The 23690-nt window shown below is 41.9% G+C and overlaps 2 protein-coding genes across 5 annotated transcripts in view; one reads left to right on the forward strand and one right to left on the reverse strand.

The window, feature by feature from the left end:
• Ints6 (integrator complex subunit 6) overlaps positions 1 to 12232 on the forward strand; it is a 91034-nt gene extending 78802 nt beyond the window's left edge. For 3 of the 4 annotated variants that reach the window (XM_052732984.1, XM_052732986.1, XM_052732987.1), the window contains one exon: positions 887 to 1517. In XM_052732984.1, the coding sequence (XP_052588944.1) occupies positions 887 to 980 (94 nt within the window). In that variant the 3' untranslated portion in view covers positions 981 to 1517. Of the gene's footprint in view, positions 1 to 886; positions 1518 to 12099 lie in introns of those variants that run through there. The other variant, XM_052732985.1, reaches the window with a different exon arrangement.
• The window catches only part of Serpine3 (serpin family E member 3), a 122038-nt gene continuing 99993 nt past the window's right edge, over positions 1646 to 23690 (reverse strand). The window contains exons 6-12 of the mRNA XM_052732990.1: positions 22243 to 22476; positions 20720 to 20917; positions 19383 to 19581; positions 11397 to 11497; positions 5717 to 5803; positions 5164 to 5247; positions 1646 to 2415 (exon numbers count right to left, since the gene is read on the reverse strand). Of these exons, the coding sequence (XP_052588950.1) occupies positions 2372 to 2415; positions 5164 to 5247; positions 5717 to 5803; positions 11397 to 11497; positions 19383 to 19581; positions 20720 to 20917; positions 22243 to 22476 (947 nt within the window). The 3' untranslated portion in view covers positions 1646 to 2371. The remainder of the gene's footprint in view (positions 2416 to 5163; positions 5248 to 5716; positions 5804 to 11396; positions 11498 to 19382; positions 19582 to 20719; positions 20918 to 22242; positions 22477 to 23690) is intronic.

Raw genomic sequence — 23690 nt, forward strand, 5'->3', positions numbered from 1 at the left:
CCTTTTATCTTCCTTTTTGTTGGTAGGAAGGATGACCACTCTCCCATTGTTCCTAGGACTAGATTTGTTCTTTTAAGGAAAAAATTCTTTAATTCTGTTCTGGTATGCAGAGTAATTTACAAGTCTTTCATCAAGTTTGTACCAGTTTATTTTGTATGTTTGGTACACATGTGGAGGTTAGAGGACAACTTTTAGGAGTCGAGATTGAACACTCAAGTCATCAGGGTTCAGGGTTGGCTGTCTTGCTAGTCCCCAACAGATTTAAAAAAAAATATTTTCTTTTGTTTATTTTTTGAGATTATAGTATTATGACATTTCCCTCTTCCCTTTTCTCTCTCCAAAACCTCTCATATAACCCCCCTGCTTTCTTTCAAATCCAGATCCTCTTCTATTATTAACTGTTGTTACATACATATAGCTGCTTGTATGTATGTGTGTGTGTGTGTGTATGTATATATAAATAAAACACTCTGTGTGTGTATCACACAATCATATATATAACCTGCTTGGTCTGTGTAGTGTTACTTTTGTATGTCTATTTTAAGGGCTGACCATTTGTTATTGCATAACCAATTGGTGTGCTCTTCCTGGAGGAAGACTGTTTCTCTCGCTCACAGCATTCTTTAGTTGCCTATTAGTTCTTTGTGTAGGGTTGAGACCTCATGAGCTTCTTCCCCTGTCCACTTTAGCATGTGTCTATTGGTGTTATCCTTGTTTAACTCATGTTTAGGCATTTCCCAACAGATCTTATGTGTTGGTTTTCATTTTCATTCTACTTTAAAATAAATAATCTTTTCCCAAACCAGTTTTTCTTTTTGAAACATAATAATTTATGTATGCTGTCCATTAAGAAGTAATTGAGAATGTTTTTACTTTTCTCCCACAGGTTTAAAAAACGAATGCTAATAGAACAACTGGAGAACTTCTTGGATGAAATTCATCGAAGAGCCAATCAAATCAACCATATTAATAGCAATTAAAAGAAAATAGAATGTGGCCACTTATTTCACTGTCTTCTCCAAATACAAAGTAAATACAAGACTGTTGTAATCTTGCATTCATTCTTTGACATGCATTGTTGGCTATTTGAAATACTAAAAACAGTCTACAGATCCTTTCCATCATTTTACAGTGACCTTTTCATTTTGGTTTATTTTTGTAATGTTAAAAGTATCACTAATTTTTTTTTTAAATTTAACAAACTAAAACTGTTCTCCAAATCCTCCGCTTGTCATTGGCTCTTGCGTGTCAGTTTCCCTCAGGTTATATTTTCTTAAACCAACCTTTAAAATTGTCAGCTCTGTTAAGGTTGAACTTTGCCAAAAAAAAAAAAAAGAAAAAAAATTAAAAAGAAGTTACTTTGTAATTTTTGGGGAAAAAAGCACATACATTAAGAACTAGGTAATGTTTTGTATATACAGTTATTTTGGATATATTATTGTAAGTTGTACAAATGTATTTTGAAGAATATTTAAGAAAAGCACTTTTGTTATTCCATCAATAAATGCTCTATTTTACTCTTGTGTGGTTTAGGAAATAATCACATTTAAAGTAACTACTTAAGAACATTCTAAGACAATGGAATTTTAAAGGCCTTGCTTTTTAGCATTGAAAAATACACAACTTAATATTTGTTAAACTATTGTAATTATATGTTACATAACCTGCATTGTCTTTATTAATATATGTTCTTAGTTTTTGTTGGCCATGCCAGCATATTCCACTCTTACTTAGATAATGGGAATGGTTATGCCTATGGTTGACAGACAGACACGTTTTAAAAAACAATTTTAAAAGTAGATTACTGGGGGTATTACAAGTTTCCTAGCACCCTTTAACCTTTCTCACAGGATTTGGATGACACTCAAGTCTAGCCATTAGTTAGGGCATGGTAGGTTTATGTCACATTCTGAAATGTCTAGTATGTGGTAATTTGGTCCCATGTCATGCTTACATGAGTCCGTGACATGGTGACTCAGAGGGGATCTCTTGGTTCTGACACTGAGACTGTTACTTAGAAGATGACTGTGCTCTTTTCGTTTGCCCCGGACTTGCACAGGATGAGGCTATCTGGTACTTATGTTCTCTATCCTCACAGGGCTGCACACCCTTACACAGGATGGGACCCTGTGTCCTGACTCGTGCACCCATTCATAGATCACTGCTGTGCCTTTTAGTGGTTTGGAGGGATACAGTAGAAAAGGTTAGGATTTTTAGATTTGGAATAATTGAGGGGGAAAAAAGCTTCCAAAATTATTTTTTTAATGAATTATTTTTAGATTAATAATATTTGGAAATCACATACCCTTAAAAGAAATTGTAAATATTTATGAAGGAAAGCATACATAGAACATTCTTGAGATGTGCTATTTTAGTCAAGGGGATTTGAAACTCTCCCAATACTGAAGACAAACCCTGTAAAGAAAAAGAAGCATTTAGTGTGACTTGTAGTATTTTCATATAACAGTTCATTAAACATTTCTTACCTCTTCAAAATACCTGCAAGTAATTGAAGATACAATTTAGAGATGGAATTATTGAAGTCATTGCCTATAGTCACGCTGCTAAATTCAGTAGGAACTAGACAAAATCCAGATTGACTTTGTGGTTGTGAATTCCATGGATTAAGAGTAAGATCATTGGGAACACTGGAGTCATTTCAGTAGAAGTTATACTTAAGTTAGAGCACCTGGGGAGCTGTCCTTGGAAGGGTTATGTTGCAGGCTACTGGTGGAAAAGTGCTCTGATCTTCTGCCTTTATTACTTTTTCCAGAGTGAACCCTCCAACAGAGTTATAAAACAGATTCTTCTGTCTCTGCACACACACACACACACACACACACACACACACACACACACACACACACACACACACACACATACACACACACACCAATCTGTCTGGCATAATACTCTTTACGTGATAATACTAAAACTTAGTCCCAAAGTTTGCAGCCTATCAAAACTAATGCTTAAGATCTCATCTCAGGCTTTTTTTTTTTTTTTTTTTTTCTTTTTTTCTTCGAGACAGGGTTTCTCTGTGTAGCTTTGCGCCTTTCCTGGGACTCACTTGGTAGCCCAGGCTGGCCTCGAACTCACAGAGGTCCGCCTGGCTCTGCCTCCCGAGTGCTGGGATTAAAGGCGTGCGCCACCACCGCCCGGCATCTCAGGCTTTTTGCCTTTTAAAAATGGTGGGCAGGTTATTAGTTAAGCTAGTGAAATTTCTACTGAATCCTTGTCAGCAAAGGTAAGGGTGGGGGGGGGGGTAGACCTGGGGGTTGGTATTTTTAAGTCTTGGAGGTCATGGAATGATGCTATGCTGGACAAGTGGGACTCTCCAAAGATTAATATTGGAGTTTTTAGGTAATTTTTTTAGTGTTCTCCTATGTGTTCATTTGTTGATTGATTGTTTAATTGATTATATCAATTTAAGACTTGTAAGCTTTAAAAGTGAAGGATGAGGCTTTTTTTAAAAGGTTATTTTTTATTTTATGTATTCAGTATTTTGCATACATGTATGTTAGTGCACCACATGCATGCCTGGTGCCTGTGGAAGCCAGAAAAGAAAGAGGTGTCAGACCCCCTGGAACTACTGGAGTTACAGATTGTTGTGAGTTTCCATGTGGGTGCTAGGAGCCGAGCCTTTACAAGTGAAGAAAATGCTCTTAATGACTGAACCACCTTTGAGCCTCAGCTGAAACTTTATAATCCCTTCAGTAATATCAGAAAAGGAGCCACTTTGCCTTGGGTAATGTGAACAACCACCTTCCAGAAAGGAAAAGCCACAGGGACTAAGATTTGTGGTGAATTAGGCAACTAGTTTTTGATTAGACCTATATTTTCATTCTGATTACTAGAGCAGTTCAAATTTATACCATTGAAGTGGTGATGTCTTTTTCTAGTCCAACAACTTTACATGGCTTTTATACAGTTGAATTTCAAGAATCTGTTGTTTGTCTTCTAATTGTCCCCTTTATTGGATATGAGCTTTTTGCAGTGGCCCTTCTGTTCAAGGTCAGTCCTCCCTCTTTGTTTGAGGGTTTAAACTGTGTCTTTTTGTTACCTTTTTTTTTTTTTTTTTTTTTTTTTTTTTTGACATACTCTGTGCTGCCTGCTCTGAGTGATCATGTTTGTCTAGTCGGCAGTCTCTGGGGTTGGAGTGGTCATGGTGAATACTAAACGGACATTGTCTGTTATGAACACTCTTCCCAAATGATCCCCAAGCAGATTATTTTCCAGGGAATGACTAGCTACATCCTTTTTGTCATGAAATGTTCCTTTGATTTTTAGCACAAGTTATGGCAGTATACAAATGATTCTCAGATAAAATGATGTTGACAGTATTTCCTTTTAACAGTCTGTTAAACTATACTAAGTTTCATTCAGACTTTCTCGGTATTTTTTTTTCTTTCCACAAATAAAAGTACTGCCTGATGTTTAGTTAAAGTAGATCCACCTTGGCTTGATTTTATTAATCTTGTTCATACTGTTGTTTTAAACACTACTGAGAATTGCCAACAACTCTTTACTGAGAATCTCTTCCTTTTGAGGCCAATAATTGTTGGGAGAACAATTAAGGGAAAAAATAGTTGAAAGACTATTTTGAATCTTGCTGAACTTTAGGGGCATCTGCTTGTCCTGTTGTGCTAGCTAGACTAACCTGTGCCTGCCATCTTTGCATTGAGTCTCCTGTCTCTGGAGACTTGGGAAAGTACTATGACAAGTATTTGGTTTTTGAGAAAGGCCAGCAAACAGCATAGAAATCTGTGCATCGCTAAAATACTGGAGTCTCTAGGTGATTTCTGTGATGTATCTTGGCCTGGAAAAACTGTCTTTTCTAAAATGAAACGACAGCAACAAGGAAGGCAAGATTTGATTGACTTGTGTTTTCATAGCTTTTTAAGTCTCTAGAGCAGAAATGTACTCAACTAAAAAAGGTCAGCATTAGCTGCAAATAAGTAGAATGGAAAAGTAAAAGCCAGGAAGAGGTTCCTTTGTACTATGAAATAATTTCCTTTCTCAGGGTGTAAGACAGCAGCAGCTAGGAAAACACCATAGAAAGAACCAGAAGAAATACTTATTTGAGATTATAATGGATAAGTAAAATTAGGTTGCTAGAGAGATGAAGATAAATGTCTGAATCCAAATTTTAAGAGTCAGTACCTGTGCTGTGTTCTCTCAGAAGAAAGATGAAGGGCCGATCTGCTTTAAAAGCAGGAGTCCGGGACCTCCTCAGCAGCAGCACGGCTGGGGAGAGAATAGACCCTGTCACATTTCCTGTTCACTGCAGAGCACATGCAGATGTAGATACATAGGTACTAACCTTGATTTGTCTTTAAGGAGTCGAAACATCTTAGTGACATTTTTCTGTGTGGTACTATGGGAGTGCAAATGGTGAAATTAAAGAGGAAAGATACTACTTAACCAATCCTGTGTCTCATTTTTAAAATATTCCATGAAATAGCTTCCCTCAAAGGTGTAATGCTGTATGATTCTATCTATTCCTTGTTGATTGGGACAATGATACTTTGTTAAAATTGGTATCATTGCTTTTCAAAAGATTTTGGCTTCTGTCATTTAAAAAAAAAGGCGACATCACACCTGGGCTTGGGCTTAAGTGGTGTGGTTTACTGCTGGAGTCAACTGGGCAGACTCAACAAGGCTAGACCTGCGTGAGCCGCTCTACACTGCTGAGTGCTTGGACTTCTGGATGTACCTGTGGCTGCCGATGACTTGGTGCCCTCCTCTGAAAGCTCCATCTTGGCCTTGTGGGTTGCTTCAGAAACATAAAAGTCATCTTGTCCTAATTCGAAAATGACAGAAACGTGAAGTGACTTACTTACATTTTCTGTATGCATCATGTGTGTGTTTGAAGACTCATAGGTATTCAGTGCTGCAAATACATAGGGAGTGATTAGATAGGAAACTGCCATTCTATTGTTTTCTCCAACTCTCAAAAGCCTTATTCACAAAATTTAATACAGCTTCCCCCAAATTAGTAGAGACTGAACTCAAAGTTCATTTTAAATGTTAATATTAAAATCTTTAGCCTATATTTCTAGAACTTAGGTAAATCATTAGGCTCCCAAGAGTGTGTTATAAAGTAGATACTATTGCCCAGGAAGAAGTTCAAGAAGCTTTTGAGATAATTTCCCCTTGACTGTCTTCTTGAGCTGTAGTTCTTAAGATACTGAAGATAAAGTCACAGGATTGTATTGAGGATAATCCAGTGTTAGAAATGCCTGCTGTTCCATTCTATGGAGCTGGCTGTGCTGCTTGGCTAGTTAGCTCACATTAACAACTGGAACCTGCAGAGAAATGTGATGTTATAGCTATATTTGTGCTAACACTTTAAAAGAAGCTTAGCAAATAGTAATGAGAGGACTTAGAAGGCTTGACAGATTTCTGTAATTGAACAATTCTCCAAAGATGAAATATAGGTAGCAATAAAGGGCGAAGGTCAGCATGTAGAACTAAGACTTTAAGCTGCCCAGCCCTTCTGTCTGAGAGGAAGTGCTAATCTGGTATCACACACACCCCATCAGAACTGAGATTCAGTTTTCAGACCCAAATATTCAGGTTTCAGACCCAAAGCCCATTTCTACCCAATCCCTTCCATTCAAGAAACTGCCCTCTGTAGCACACCATCAGAGAGACTTGAGTCTTAGCAGTCGTTTTGATGTATTTAGGGAGCCTTGCTTGTTAGATTGGTCTGCACTAGACATGCACATGCAAGGAGATGGCCCCTGAAGGTTATGTGAGACCAAAAGGGAGCCCGGGGTACAGATTCTTGTGTATCATCATTGCAATGAGACAATGGGATATCAGGTGGTTATTCCCGTTACAAGGAACAACTTTGCTGGCAGTAGAGGATAGAAGTCAGTAGATGTTCACTTGGTACCAGTGGAGAGTCAGGTTGGTTTAACGGTCTTTTTCTGCTTGACTTTGAGAGAAGAAACAAGATTCTCTGTTAATGATTAACCACTTATAGTCCACTGAGCAAACCGTGGCAAAATTCAAGTTTTGTAAAGAGCAGCTTTGATAGTTGAGGCTTTACTGTCTGTGACTTCATTACTGTTCCATCTGAACACTTTGTTATGATTAAATGAGTGAAGCTTCCCTTTGAAACCTCTTGTCAACTAACATACAGCAAATCTGAATACATCTTCCGTAAGCTAGGTCGGGCTGTTTTCAATGTCTTTGAAAAGGCAAGTGCGTTGCTTCAGTAGCTTTTTTCCCCCACCAGACCAGATTCTAAGAATGACCCAATAATTGTTGATGTTCGCATACCCATAGCTGAGACTACTCATAGCTAGTATGCCACCAACATAACATCTTTGAAGTTAATGTGGGAGATGCACATTAATAACTCCCACATTGTGAGTAGGAAACTTTCTTTGAGCTGCCGATATGCTGTTGAGTGGCTCCAGCAGAACTGCAGTACATAGCTTTCAACCCCAAAGCCACCCTCGCCTCCCATTTATCCCAGTTTTCTAGCTGAACTTTCTGGAAAGCACTTCAGCCAACTATAAACATAAAAGTGCCCATATTACATGTTACACAGCAAATGTGAAGGATTCTTCCGCCCTCCTTCCCAGCATACTGCCCATTTCTCTTCCATGGCACTATTAAGGATTGTCCTTCCCTCTTAGACTGTTAGCTCTAGCAAGTAGAAATTATGGCATATTCACTTTACTCCTTTGCCCAATTTTCAGAATAATGCTTAGTACATACACGTGTCAAAGAAGTGGTTGGTGTATATATCCAGGAGTAGGCATGCTGTGGTCTTTGGCAAGTATTCATTTCCCACTCCCTTGCTTGGTCTACTGTTGGTCACACATTTGTAAATCATTGTCTGCCTTTTGACATCAGCTCCTCCTCAGGACGGGGATGAGCATCATTTGCTTGCTTTTGTGTCTCTGATAATGATGATTTCCTTTGGGAAGAGCTGCTCGCTTATCTTTTTCATCCTTTGACTTAGCTACTAAGAAATGACTGGTAGGTGTGTAGTGTACCGTTGCAGCTAGCCCAGGATATGAAGTGTCAGGAAGAGTCTTGGGTGACTCAACTAGCTATAGTTGATTGCTTTCTCTGTCTTTGCCTCATTCTCTCCTTATTCCTTTCTGTGCAGTGTTGACTGTGCTCCCTCTGACCCGAGTTAATTCATGCACTCTAGACAATTGGCTTATTCGAGTCATTACCTTGGCTTGAACTTCTTATAGGGCAGAAATGGGAAGCTGACTACCTGCTTATGAAAGCAAAGACTAAGATGGTTTCTAAAGAGTTTTGAGTTTGTGCACAAGGAGCACCTCCTGAACTGGGGGTGTTTGTATCAAAGCCTGCTGATGGTTCTTAAGGGAGGGGATTACACAGAAAGGTGCCTACCTGTTCTCTCCAGTGAGGAGGAGACTGGAACAATTCAGTAACTGTGATCTGTAGAGGTGTCAGTGGGGAGGGGAGCTGTATCTAGGCTCAGGTGAGCTTTGAAATGTTGAGTTCTTAAAATAAGAGAAGGGCTTTTTAGCTGGGAAAGGAGATTGTAAGTGATTCTGGCTTTGGAACCGAATGGAAAGGAAAGCTTTGTTGGGCTTCCTCAGTAATACAAAATGTGGTGACCCCTTGTTAATTGAAGAGAGGATGGCTCTGTTTTCTGATCATTTCTAATCTTGTAAAAACAGCAGATAGGGCTGGTAAGATGGCTCAGCAGGTAGGTGAAGGTTCTTGCCTCACAAATCTGATGACCTTGGTTCAATCCTTGGAACATACATAAAAGTGGAAGGAGAGAACTGACTTCTCAGAGTTGTCCTCTGACCTCCACATGTGTGGATCATGTACTCCCTCCACCCCAGCATGCACACACAATTTTTAATTTTAAAAACCAAGATATTGTGCCATACAATTGGTAAGGTGGCTGGTAGCTCTCCATTTGTTTTAATGGCCTTGTCTCTACAATAGGCAGAAGCCCACTGGTATGACATGAGTGGTCTTGGGTTATGTTTAAAGAAGGTCTTCGGAAAGCTATATCTTAGTTGGCAAGCTGTATCTATTAAGGGTCAGATATTAAAATTTTTAATGATCACCAATTTCATATCTGTCCCAGTAACTTAGTTTCATTACCATAGCAAGAAACGGCCTTATTATTTTTTTGAGACAGGGTTTCTCTGTGTAACAGCTCTGGCTGTCCTAGAATTTGCTCTGTAGACCAGGATGGCCTCAAACTCACAGAGATTCATCTGCCTCTGCCTCTGCCTCCTGAGTGCTGGGATTAAAAGCGTGCACCACCACATCCTGGCAGATTATTTTTAATAAGTGTAAGATGCTTAATTAATAAAAGCAGGTGTTGGGTCATTATTTGTTGATTTCTGTATTATTGGCACAAAACAATGAAAGAAGGTTGTTAAGTCTTATCAGTAAGAAACATGAATACAAGGTCCATATTTAACACATGCTGAATTATTAAGTAAGCCAGATCTTTGAGCCTATGGTTCAATTCGTTTGAACAAATGTAAGTAAATGAATTGGATTAGATGTGAGCCATCTAAGTGGTACCCATAAGACTTGGTGACAGGCTGGGGTGATGGCTCAGTTGGTAAAGCTCTTGCTGTGTAAGCATGAGAACCCAGATTTGAACCCATGTTAAGGCGAAGGGACACAGTGGTGTGTACGATTCCAGCACTGCATGGGCTGGGAGATCTAAGGGAGAAAGGAATGGGTTGCTGCCCAGTGTAGCCTAATCCCAGTGAGCATTTCTGTCTCAAAAACAGTGGATCACTTATCATATAGGCCATGGGTATTTTTGCTTATAGTGGGACTGCAAGATGGGTGAAGACCACTACAAGACTGACATTTGAATATCTATTTCTCACATTCTGAGGGAGAAAGGCCAGGAATTATGAAGGAGCAACAGTAAAACGGATTAATGCAGTGGTATGGAAGAGAGAGCCAAGAACAGCCTCAAAGCTGGCTAATTTTTTCCTTCTGGTACTGGGTACCGAACCCAGCACCCTAAAGTTTTTAATTTGGATGACTAAAAGAGTAATAGAATTTCCATTAGCTACAGGGGTACCATAGCTGAATTCTTGAGAAGACCACTTGCTTGCCCATTATAAGATAGAATGTGCATAACTTGGCTGTCCCTCGCTCCTTGCCTTTGATCATTTTGCTGTTATATATTTCCTTTCCTGCTGTGTCAAAGCATGCCTGTTAAGGAAAATGTGTGGCTTGTGGTTCAGTATTGGCCTTGTGTATAATTGTATACCAAGTACTGTGGACACTAGAAAACCTGACTATTGTCTTATCTCTGTACATTTAGACAAGCAAAGCGGTAATAGGTACATTTTTGGGGTGTGTGTGTGTGTGTGTGTGTGTGTGTGTGTGTGTGTGTGTGTGTGTGTGTGTTGTAGCATTGGAGATGGAACCCAGGACTTTGTGCATACTCAGCAAGCACTTTACTATGAACTCCTAGCCCCAAGATGGCAAATTTTTAGTCCTGTAATTAGATGTTTCCTGCTATGCTTTATTTAATAAGTAACTTTGCTGTTGTTCTGTCTGGTTATGTCTAAAGCACAAGCCAGGACTTGATGATCAGACTCTCGTTATTTCTGTGATTAAGAAGGATTCTGAACAAAGATTTAGTACCAGGTGTTCCAATGGTCTGGTGTTTAAGACGGTAACTTTCAAGTTCACCAAGTGAAGGCAATGTCAAGACTAATGAGAATGTCTGTTGCAGTGTTTTCTCCTCACAGCTAATCTGTAGAGTAGATACAGTCCAGGGCCTTTTGAGTTGGCAAAAGTTGAGGGAGTGGTTCCCTCAAGATATTCTCCAAGTAGATGTGTGTGCAATGTAAGCTCAGACGACAGGCTAACATGGTCTCTGTGGATCAGCAGCAGCATGTTAACTATGGAAAAGAAGTTGAGCATGGATGCTAAGAAGAAGAGCATCTTGGGGCAAGGTCATGAAAGCACGGGAAGTCTGAGGAATGGATGAAGGAAAGGTTTACACTTAGCTCATCACAAAGTTACAGACAACTAGGAAGGAAAAGGGTTGCAATGGGATGACCATGATGCTGAAGGTTCTGGTGCTGCCTTAGTCTTCATGAGAGTCTGGTCATGGCAGAGGGAGGGCTCTTTACTTATGGCCACTTGCTCCACTGTGAAGGTGGTTTCCAATTCCGTGCTTAATATCCCCAAGGAGCACCCTCACCCACCAAATCTAATCCAAACTTGATGTTATCAGAGGCACCACATTCCTACATAAAGCCAACCACTTTATTCTTTTAATCAAGTGTTTTACTGTCAAAAGCTCTATGGAAACAAAGATTCTTTTAATCAGAGTCTAACAAAACTGTCCCAAACATAATGCCCCCCAAAGATTGGAAGAATTGAAAAATTATTACCTGAAATTCCTTTCAAGTTAGCTTTGAGTGGGTCAAAAAGATCAGTGATACCCCATGATCTTAAAATGCCTTTTAAGTCAAACTGATTTTGGATCCGAAACCTGCAAAACAAAAGCAAACTATCAGTTGCTATTTAGGATTCACACTATTCTCGCACACATGCCGCATGAAGTATGAGGTTCTAACTGGAGATCAGTGCACGCTGGACTCCCACCCCGCTGTGTTCTTCATTATTCCTTCCCTTGAGTCAGACCTGGGACCAACCTGACCCCTCTGGCCTTTTCCCCAGCGTGTCTATACTGCTCATTTATGATGGCCCTGTTTTCCTTGACTGCCTTTTAGTAACTCCATTCCTCAGCTATTACTTTCCTACTCAGATTTTCTGACTTTTTCAAAATGGTACTGGAGTTAGAATCCAGGACCCCCTGCATACTCAACTAATATTCTATTACTTGAGCTCCACCTCTAGCCTGGGCACTCCTGGTTCTTAAAGCCCAATTTGCAAAGTTGTACTCTTAGGATGTACAGAGTATGTGGTGCACCTCAGTTCAAATCTGGGCTATGGAAGCCCAGCCACGATCACTTGGACTTTGCTCCTCACATTTGGGTAGAATCTCAGATATAATAGATGCATAAAAGTAGCTCTAGTGCCTTGTATGGTTTTTTCTACTGTGTAACAAATTTTCATGTTTGCTGTGTGCAGTATGTGCCTTTGATGTGAGCAGAGAAGGAACTCAGCCTTGAATTGCCCAGTAAGCCATTGAGAGCAGAAAGAATCAGCACATCAGCATTTCCCGAGGAGAAAGCACTTATTTGCTGTTGAAGAAGCCTTCAAATAGACTGCATCTGCCATTTGTCTTTGAAAATAAAAAAAACAACAAATATAATTTAAATGGTCTTTTGTATAAACCATACATAACTTTAGAAAAGCAAAAAAGTATGTTGACATTTCTCAAACTATTCGGCCCACTTCTGAAATTGTCTTAAGCACAGAGAACATCCTTTTCGAAAACTGTAAACGCTGAATGTAATACTTAGCGCTATGGACCTGGTTTTTTAGTTTGGGTCTTCTCATCAGGAAATTCTTACTTTACAGACTCAGTGGCAAGTTCCCTGACCTCTATTTCCTGGTTGTATTTCTTTGTGAAATGAGCATGACAGCAATCAAATCTAAATAGGGTTGTGACAATTCAATGCAGAGTAAAGAGTTCAGTACAATGCCCTGGCACTTAGCATTGTGTTTTCAAGGTGGCTCACAACAATATTAAGAAAGTTAAATTCTCTTTAAAACCAAAGACGTGGGTGAGAAAACTGAATAATAATACCATGTTTTAGTAAAGTAGCAGCAACGCAAGTCAGGTCTGACTTCAAAAGATTCCAGTAATGTTCCTGTATGATTATGAAAGTAGAACTAGAAGAAATGGCACAGGAACTCTAATAAACAGCCAAGAAGCTGCCTACCCTGTACAGAAGCTAGACCAGGGTATTAAAGAAAACAAAGCCATGTTCCATATGAATTCTCAACAACATAGTAGGGATTGGCTTGAAATGAATTGGGTCCAAATTGAATCCAGCATCACACAAATCCTGCCACAATCAAGTAGACTTTATTGCAAGAATGCAAGACATGAAAATAAGATAACACATGTTAATAAAGTAAGGGGTTAAGATCACATGGTCATCTCAACAGATGCAGAAAAGGCTTTTATCAAAATCTAACACCTTTTCATGATTGAAAATCTACAGGACTTAGGGGGATGTTCAATGACAGAGCACTTACCTAGCTTGCTTGAACCTCACTGCTGAAAACAACAAAAAACAATGTCCAAACAAAAAGCCCAACAAGCATCAAATACTCAGCCAACTTGGGACATGAGGTGACTCAAGATAAAGAATGTCCACAAACTCCCCACACTTAGCATCTTTCCTTCAAGTTTTCCATCTAAGATCAAGAGCAAGACAAGGATATCCACTCTCACCACTTCTATTTGGTCTTGTGCAGGAGGATGGGGAAGGCAGTTGCACAAGACAGATAAAAGCATCCATATTAGAAAGGAGGTAAAGGCTAGGGATATAGCTCAGTGGTACAGCACCTGCCTAACATACAAGAGGCTCTGAGTTCAGTCCCCAGTACCATGAAAAAAATGTTGTAAAATAAAATAGAGTTTAAAAAGGGAAGAAGAAACTATCTGAATTCATAGATGACTTGGTCTTATGTGTAGAAAATACTGAAGAACACTCAAAAACCCTATTAGAGCTAATTTGAGATAATCTCATTTGAGATACAGTATCAAAATATATAAAGATCAATGGCATTTCTAATATTGACAATGTGAAGATGAAATTCAGAAAGTAGTTCCAATTCTAATCCACCAAAATAAGCCAAATACTTAGAAATAAATTTAGTAAAGGAAGTGCAAGGCATGAATCCCCGGAAGCACCAAACACTGTCAAGAGAAACAGTGAACTGAATGGGAAGCATCCAGAGCTCACAGCTTGAGACACCCATGTCAGAAGATAGCACTCCCTGACTCACATACATATTCAAGACATCCCCATGTCTAATGCCAACTTGCTTGTTTGGGGTAGAAACTGGTAAGGTTGATCTTAAAATTCGTAAGTAAAAGTCTTTAGGAAGAAGGGGACAAGGTTGGACTCACTTCCTGATTTCTAGACTGACTGGTGTTCTAGGAGCCACAATGACACAACACTGTAAAAATACAAGAATCTATGCCCATAGAATCAAACTGAGAGTGCAGAAATAAACCCATATGTTTGGCAATTAATTTTGACAATGATGTCAAGAACATATAATGAAGGGAAGAATGATCCTTTCAACAAATGTATAGGATGCCAGGCCAATCACCACATGCAAACACATGAAGGCTTGGCCTCCCTTCACACTCAAGACAGTTAACTCTAAAAATAACATGGGCTTCATTCAACTGATGGGTCCACTTACACATGGAAAATTGGAAAATTTTCAACAATTTGAAAATCTCACAGGTAAACTATGCAGCCTAGAAAAATAATGCTGAAGGGGAATGTATGTCATATACATAAAACTTATGGTCTAATTTGCTGTTTACTACAAGAAGATATGTACAAACTTATTAAAACAAGTTAAGCTTAACATACACGTTGAGACTGCCACATGCAGCAGTTTCACTTTTGAAAATGTGAGCAGATGCAAAAATGCTGTGTTGATTCATAACTGCGTAAGATTGACACTCTGGTGTGATCATTTCACGGCCTCTTCTGTTGAGCATCTGCAGTGCTCCCCCCACTATTCCTGTGAAGATGGCCAGTTAGAAGTGGTCTCCTGTGGGCCTCATTTATTTTTAACTATACATAATACATACTGCACACAAAATACATATGGTGTGTAGCAACTTGTTATTGGGACAAGAGCAGTCAAGAGCAGGCTATTAGTAGTTTTGTGGAAATTTCCTACAGCAAGGGAGGGTGGTGTTCCCTGGCCCTCAAATTGTCAAGGGTACAATAATTAATTCACAGTGGACCAAAAACCTAAAAGTAAGAGTGAAACATATAAAACTCTTGGGAAAACTAGGCATTGATCTTTGAGACTTTAATTAGGCAATGATTTTTAGGAATTACACAAAACAGTATCTCCTAGAAATGACTGCATAAACAAGACCAGAGCAGTGGCCATCTCAACGAACCTGTTAACATGAAAGGGGGAAATTTCCTGAGTCACACCTCCAGATAAAGAACTGAAGGCAGCTAATGACTGCTGTGTGTATGTAACTATAATAGCAATTTGAGGAGGGGCATGGGAGGGGCTCAAGAGAGGTTAGCTGGGAAGGCCTGGAAGGAGGAAAGGGAGGAGGAAAAGTAATGTTATTCCATTTCAATTAAAAACATTTAAAAAGAATGCTTAAATCAAATATGGTATTTCCATGCACTAGAATGCTATTCAGTCATTACAAAGAGATGAAATGTTCAAACTTTGTGCTAGGTGAAAAAGGTCCAATAAAAAGGCTAACACTGTACTTTTTGATTTGCATGAACTATCCCTAAAAGATAATCCATAGAGAGAGTAAAAGAGTGGCTGCCTAGCACTGCGAAGTGATGACTAATGAATATGAGTTTCTTTTTAAGGTAATGAACACCTTTCAGAACTTGGAGTTGGTTGGAGGTGTAGCTCAGTTGATAATGTGCTTGCCTAGCATGCACAAAGCCCCAAGTTTGATCCCCAGTACTACATAAACCAACTGCCCTGGTACACACTTATGAGTCCAGGATTCGGCATCCAGAGGCAGAAGGATCAGAAGTTCAAGGTCATCCTTGGCTATGTGAAACACTCTAAAAAAATTATAATTAGTATTCATGGTTGCACAATTTTGTAAATATACTAAAAAAGACATACAATGTGCACTTATTTATTTATTCATTAAGATAGGGTTTGCTAAATAGCTGTGGCTGTCCTAGAACTAACTATGTAGACCAGGCTGGCCTCGAACTCTCAGAGATCTGCCTGCCTATGCCTCCTGAGTGCTGGGATTAAAAGTAGTGTACCAGTACACTCAGCTCAATGTGCACTTTAAAAGTGACTTTTATGGGCATTATATCACATTTAAGAGAGAGAGAGAGAGAGAGAGAGAGAGAGAGAGAGAGAGAGAATGTCCTTAGAAAAGTGTTGCACGTCATGGTGGCCAGTGACTTCTTCAAGGAGGCAAAACTCAGTTACATCATTTCAATCTTGCTTGGGTGTGTCCCCAAAGGTTCTTGTGCTGGAAGCTTGGCTCCCAGGGTAGTGGTATAGAGTTGGTGGGGCCTTTGGGATGTGCGGCCTGATAGAGGGTGACCGCTCAGGACAACCCTTGAGGGCTAGAAACATAGTTCTGCTGTTGCTTTCCACGGGAGTGGTTCTCAGCGCAAAAGAGGAAGTCAGGCCCTACATCTCTCTCACATGCTTTCTTGCGTGTGACTGCTTCTGTCACCATTTCATCTTCTGTGTCACGATACAGAGCAGGGCAGACGCTGGTGCCAGGCTCTTAGACTTCCGGAACTGTGAACTAAATGCTATCTATAAAGTGTGTGTGTGTGTGTGTGGGTGTGAGAGAGAGAGAGAGAGAGAGAGAGAGAGAGAGAGAGAGAGAGAGAGAAAGGGAGAGAGAGAGAGCAGAGACAGAGAGAGAGAGACAGAGAGAAAGAGACAGAGACAGAGAGATAGAGAGAGAGACAGAGAGACAGAGAGAAATAATGCATCAGGGAATAAACTGATTTAGATCTGGATTTAGAAATATACCTTGGACCACAGTAGGCACAGCCAGGTTTTTGTTGTTTGTTCATTTTTTACATAGGGTCTCACTATGTAGTCCTGGCTCGTCTGAGCTGTTCTATATTCATAAACATATTACTTTCTAGTTTCAGGCATTGTTTTTCAAACCAATGCAAAGCAGGCTAGTACAATATCATATCTAATATTGTGAATTTTCTTAGTCTTCTCCTCTATGGACATAGAACCAAGCATTTTAGTCATTAAATCTATATTTGGCATTATTAGTCATTTCTGTGGAATATGGATATGATTGCATGATGATGGCTATCAATGGCCTATAAACATCCATTCTTGGTTTTCCTGATTATTGAATAGGTTAAATGATCTTGATGAAAGCTGAAGATCCTTTTTTAATTTTATAAGTAAATGATTGCTCTAGGAGACGGCATCCTAGTTCACCTCAGAGAACTGCTTGGTGATGTTCAAACTCAAACACACCCAATGGGCTCATGCCAAGTACATTCGACAACACACACTGCTGTCCACACGGTGTAAGCTCTTCGGGCTCTCATTCAGTGAAATCGATATGATGACCACATTATGCTAAATGGTTAGTGAATAATTTGAGGGAGCCAGAGGTAAATTCTTACTCAAAAGCTGGCTGTGTAGTGGCATGTAGTGGCATGTGTCTTTAAACCTGGCATTAGAAGGCAGAGGCAGGTGGATCTCTGTGCCTTTGAGGCCATCCTGACCTACATAGTAAGTTCCAGGCTAGCCAGGGTTACATAGTAAGAATCTGTCTAAAAAGCAAGCAAGCAAACAAGCAACATAAACCTGGCTATGTCTATCATGGTCCAACTAAATCCAAACCTAAAGCAGTTTTAACTTTTCGGTTTATTCCCTAAAGCACTGGTTCTCAACCTTCCAATGCTGTGACCCTTTAATACAGTTTCTTCATGTTGTGGTGATCCCAACTGTAAAATTATTTTTGTTGCTACTTCATAACTGTAATTTTAATACTGTTATGAATCGTAATGTAAATATCTGATACGGGACCCCTGTGAAAGGGTTGTTTGACCCCCAAAGGGGTCACGACCCACAGGTTTAGAACCACTACCCTAAAGAGTTTACAACTAGGCTTTTTGTTTGGTTGATTTTGATTCTTTGGTCTGTCTGGTGTGTGTGTATGTGTGTGTGTGTGTGTGTGTGTGTGTGTGTGTGTGTGTGTGTAAGATTGGTTTTGTTTATGAAATAAATGGCTTTATTTTCCAAAAAATCTATTAGTCTTGGATTAGATGCTGGATACCATGGGGTGATTATTTATCAGAACAAGCTTGTTTAAGTCATTGCTGAGGCCCTCAGACCTCCTCCTCCTCCTCTGCCCTGAGTTTTCAGGGTCACTGCTGAGGGCTTGAGAGAATGCCAGTGTGATGTTCTCCTCTCTCTGTAGAGCTGTTTCCTTGGGATTCTTCCTTATATTAGCACTCCAGGCTAAGCTACTCATCTTTATGTGAGACAGCAGGTTCTTTACTGGGCTGCACTTTCTCTCCACGCTGAATACAAGAGCTGCCTTCCCTCCTGCACTAATTATTCCCAACTGTAACAAGATGGGGGGCGCTGATAGGGGCTGAGCATTTGCCTTTGAGAGATAGGTTTGTCTTGGCTTCGAGTTCACCTTTGGCTCTTTGTTAAGCCTGATCTCATTTTAGACCAGGGCCCTGCCTCCGTGGGTCTCTCCTGTTTTTGATCCAGGAGATGGGCTTATTTTTAACTGCCTGGGGGAGGGAGCACTGGGAGGGAGCACTGCCAAGGCCTTTGCCTTTGCCCACTGGGAGCCCTGGCTTTGGAGTGTAACCAAGGCCCTAAGTGGACAAGAGTGTGAAGAATTCGTGCGCTGCAAACAAGCTCTTGGACATCAACACTATGCACTTAATGCTGACCTGCAAAGTTGTGCTGAATCTTCAAATGGCCAGACAAGCTCATCATTTGAAAAACTCTAGGCAGAGCCCTTTGGTAAAACAATGAGTTTTGCTAACATCTTTGCTTTGAAAAACAAGAGCACTGTCATTAGATTTATTTATTTATTTATTTTCAATTTGTATTTTTATCTATTGGATTTTCTTCAGGGAAGGAAGCTCCCCACTTAGAACAAATGTATCTTCAACACAAAGATGTCAAATCTTGAATGTACTAGCTAATAGAGACAAGGTCTCACTAAATTGCTCAGGCTAGTAGGAATCACTCTGTAGCCCAGGCTGGCTTTGAACTTGCTGACTACCATCATCCTGGCTATCTGGATTTACAGCTGTACCACTATGCCTGGAAAACTCTTGAATTTTTGTGTCCTAATGTGGCTTCTGACTAGAATTACATATCTGCTTTCTCAGTTACATAAGCCATCTTGTCTCTTTGGTTTGGGGGCAATGGCAGCTGTGCCCACAAGGGTGCCTCCTTACACTTCTTTATTCCATGGTGGCATGCCTCCGGAGCAAGGAAGTAGGGACTTGAGTCGGCCCAGGGAGAGTAGTTCATCTCGGGAAGACCCAGAAAGTTAACTCAAGTGTATGCGCCATGATCTACTTTGCAGTGATTTTAGAAGAGACTCGACCCCCAGGGAGCTTCTCCTTAGCCTAAGCTCATTTGACAAGCTAGCCCAGTAGGAGGATAGGCCTTGGAGTCTGACTGCTAAGCCCCACTGGTTACCATACTGATTCCCCTGTAAGGAAGACACAGCCACTTACCTGGGAAGGAACACATCCATCCTGGTTCTCTTCAGCCTGGTGGCCCAGAGATGGATGATTCTGGCTGTGAGGTGCGGTTCAATGAGGTCCAGAGGGGTGTCCTTGTCTTTCGGAAGCACCAGAAACAAACTGGCCACCCTTCCCAGGTACAACAGCTCTAGAACATCTACTTCATGGCCTGCAGCATCCTGGAACTGACCTAAGGGTTCAGTGGGTCAGGAATTAGCTCTGTCTTAGGAGCCAGGGAAACCATACATGCTATAACCTGGGGTAGGCAGACTTACAAGACAGCAATAGTAAAGGAGAGTGCCGATTTCAGCCTCAGGAAGCAGTCTGAGTATGGGAACTGTTGGGTGACATGGCCCCTTTACTGATCCTAAAGCCCTCTAAGATCTCCCATGGGGCCTTATTCAAGGATCCATAGCAGCTGAGCCTGCTGGGACAATGTCTTGAGGGAGCTTGACCAGACTGGGCTTATTGGGGCCCAGGACCTTTGTCTTACATCTTGTTTTTCAAGAAAGGCTTTAAATCGACATTTCCTATGAAAAATTCCCAACTTTTGAAACACCCCACAGACCCAACAAAACACCCATCCTGGCTGGATTTGGCTTGAGGACTGATCGTGCTTAACTGTGACGTAAACAGATAGTTCTCAGGCTGGGCACCTGTGAGTTTGTGGGTAAAGAAAATTGCTGGTTGAAGACAAGTCCAGGCCGCCAGGCAGAGTGTGATTGCAGAAGGATGTGATGGGACAGAATGCAGCAGAGCACACTGGGCTGGAGGAGGGATGGGGTGCTACTGGGGGGATTTAGGGAGAAAGGTGGAGATGAGTGTTAGCTGTGGCTCATCCTTAGCATAGAGGCCGCTGGCATCTATAGCATACTTGAGACCACCGGGCATCTGCTGACACTAGGAACCTCCCCCATGGCTCGGGACAAGTAACCATAGGCAGGAGGGCCACATGGAGCAATGGCATTTCAGGACCAGGGGGCCCTGTAGTCTGGAGGCCTTTTAGCCCTCATTTGGTCCGGGCTGGGTATTCTGCCATGAAAGTGTCTTCTAGGAGAGGTGTTTGGTCCAGGCATTTTTGATTTCATACGATCATGTTCATACTCAGTGCAGAGGCCAATGCCAGGCATGAAATTGGGTTCTCTTCCACATTTGTGTCCTTGGCATCCGGATGGACCACCATCCAAGGTCCCTCTGTAAGTCTCCTGCGACTCTGTACTTTCCTTCACCCACCCATGTGTCCTATAAAACAGAGACCACCTCCCCTCTCTTGTCTGAGTTGCTGGGTTTCCTCTAACTTTCTGAATGTGAAGCAGGGGAGGACTCACCATAGCTGACCTCTGCCACTTGGTGCATCGCTGGGACTTGAAGGATGAGGCCATGGGCGCAGGTGAAAGGCAGGGGCTGCCAGGCCAGGGAAGAGAATCTCCTCTGCCAGGTACTTTGGAAGGTCATGGTGCTCATGATGGAGAGCTGAGTAGACAGGGCACCAGCCCGTCCCCACAGTGGGCTACCTGGGCCCTCACCTATAGATAGAAGAGCTTGTTTCTCTCTCTCTCCCTCTCCCTCTCCTCTCTCTACCCCCGCCTTCCTCCCCCTCCTCCTCCTGATTCATGTTATTTTCAGTTTATCAGAGAAGCTTTAATTCCATATGCTCAAGGGACCCACAGTGGCTGGCTGCTAACTGGCTTTGAACTTATTGTCATGGAAATGGGGAGTGAGAACTCAGGCTCCCAGTGGGTCCCTGATAACTGCACTCCTGCTCAGGGACAGTGAGGCACCTTAGAATTTTAACTGCAGCCTTCTTATTAGCACGTATTCATTATAGTCTCCCTCCCTCCCTGTTTCTAGCTGGTGCTCAGAATGCCCCGGGTCTGTTGAGTCATTTCCCAGAGATCAGCAGGCAGTCTCCCTGGGCAGATGCTTGCAGGGATGGGGGCCCTACGACTAGAGGAGACTTCACTCTGTCACCCCCATCTTGGGGCCCACTAATTGCTGAGCTGCATCCCTCACCACACCTTTGCTGAGGCAGCTGCGATCAGAACACAGTCTGGGGAGGGCTGCGGTTAGAACGTCATGTAAGAACAGGAAGGAGCAAGCAGACTGTTCCTGCAGGGACAGTTTCTGTTCCAGGCCTTCAGATGTTTAATAAACACACTCTGGGCCAGGTTCTGCCTAAATGCTTGAAGAAATCTCCCTGACTTTTTGGTGTCGTTCCTCATTTCCCAGATGAGAGGAGTGGGGCTCAGAGAAGTTGCCCACATACTACCATCCACCCAGTCACCCCCCAAAAGATCCTTGCTTTTGAATCTGAGCATATTCACCAGCTCCATAGTCATCGCTTCGAATAGCTACAGCGAGTCTTCCTTTTTCTTAAAGGGAAGCCAGGCTGTGAGTTGAGAACACCTATGTTGAATTTTGAGTGGGTTCCCTGGCAGCTCAAGGAGGAGACAGGGAATCACTCCTTAATTAAAAACATATTTTAACTATGTGTCTATGTGTTTGTCTCTGTGGAAGTATGTGCACATGAGAGCAGGTAGCCTTGGAGGCTAGAAGAGGGTATCAGATCCTCCACAGGGGGTTAAAAGCAGTTGTGGGCTTCCAGGTCCACCCTCTTCACAGCTGAGCCCTATCTCTGGTCGCGAAGATCACTCCTTGTAAAATAAATCGCTGAAGACAGCATAGAGCATTTGAAAATACTGAGGGAGTGCAGCACTCAGTCTACATGTATCCCAGCTTTCTGTTTGTGTGTTTGTTTGTTTTTTGGTCTTCTGAGACAAATGATGGGTGACACTATTTCTTTCCAGCCCTCTGCCCTTGGCCTCGCCAAGGAGGATGGTTTCCCTTTTACCTGTGCTCTGTCTGGGTGTGCCTTTAGAGACCTCCAGGGTGGTGCTGTTGGGCTCACTGAAGTTGGCTGGCTCCAGACTGCTGTTGGCCCACCAGGAGACCTGCTCCACAAAGCAGGGGGACAGAGACGTTCCGGTTTGCATGAAAAGGGTGCAGGCCAGCTCCATCCCGATGCCCTGACTGGAGTTGTGCAGTGTGGTATAAACAGCGTGCAGGAATGCTCTCACTCTCGGGTCTGTGAAAAAGGAGTGTTTGTAAGGGCTTGCCCAGCTCCCATCTGCAGGTTGTCTCAGAAGGTGTGTCTACCCAAAGAATCCCTCACTGGAAATGGCGTAGCTACCTGAGTCGAAATCCACCTAACCCTGTAGCTTAAAAGTTGGTCCGCAAACATGCTAGATCACGAACAAATGTAGCTGGAAGGGAGTCTGCTGAGGCCTTGGAAGTGGCAAAGCTGCGCTTTCCTGACTTCCTGATTCAGGGACATTGCTGAGTTCCTGGAGGCGAGTGTAGCAAGCTTTTTTGTTGGCCACCAGCTCACAAACATGGAGACGTTTTATTGATTATGAAAGCTTGGCCATTAGGTTAGGCTTGTCCCACTAGCTCTTATAATTTAAATTAACCCATTTCCATTATTCTATGTTCTATCACATGGCTCAGCACCTTTTCTCCGTCCCATATGTCTAACTTGTTCTGCGACCTCTTGGCATCTCTGGTGCACCTAGATTCATCCCTCTGACTTCCTCTCTCTGCCTGGAAGTCCCGCCTATCCTCTCCTGCCTAGCTATTGGCCATTCAGCTTTTTATTACACCAATCACAGCAACACATCGTCACACAGTGTACAAATATTCCGCAGCAGGAGAGCCTAGAGCTGGGATCTGGCAGGTCCATTGTGCCATGATGGAATTTCTAAGATGGACCTAGAGAGTTAGTTATGTGCAGTATTGTAACAATGGTGGGCAATGGCTAAGGAGCTGCTGTCCGAGTTAGGCTTTGCTGTGATTAAGCACTACAACCAAAGGCAACTTGGGGAAGAAATAGTTTATTTTACTTTACCTTACAGTTTACAGTCCGTCAATGAGGGCGGAAACTCAAGGCAGGAGCCTAGAGACAGGAACTGAAGCGGAAACCACAGAAGACCGCTGCTTCCTGGCTTGCTCCCTGTGTCTTGCTCAGCCTGCTTTCTTACACAACCCGGGGACTAGCTGTCCGGGTGGCAGCACCCACAGTAGACTGGGTCCTTCCACATCCATCATTAATCAAGGAAATGTCACACAGTCTTGCCCACAGGACAATCTGAGGGAAGCATTTTCTCAACTAAGGTTCCTCTTCCCAATGTGTCAGAACATCTGCCTTGTCAGCATATCAAACCTGGGTCTCCGATGTGGGGTCTTACTGAGCTACCCCCCTGCTTCCTTAAACTGCTCTTGTCAGATGTTTCATCACAGCAA

The sequence above is a fragment of the Peromyscus californicus genome, unplaced genomic scaffold (genome assembly GCF_007827085.1).
Source record: "Peromyscus californicus insignis strain IS unplaced genomic scaffold, ASM782708v3 Scaffold_12__1_contigs__length_115047231, whole genome shotgun sequence".
NCBI classification, from domain to species: domain Eukaryota; kingdom Metazoa; phylum Chordata; class Mammalia; order Rodentia; family Cricetidae; genus Peromyscus; species Peromyscus californicus.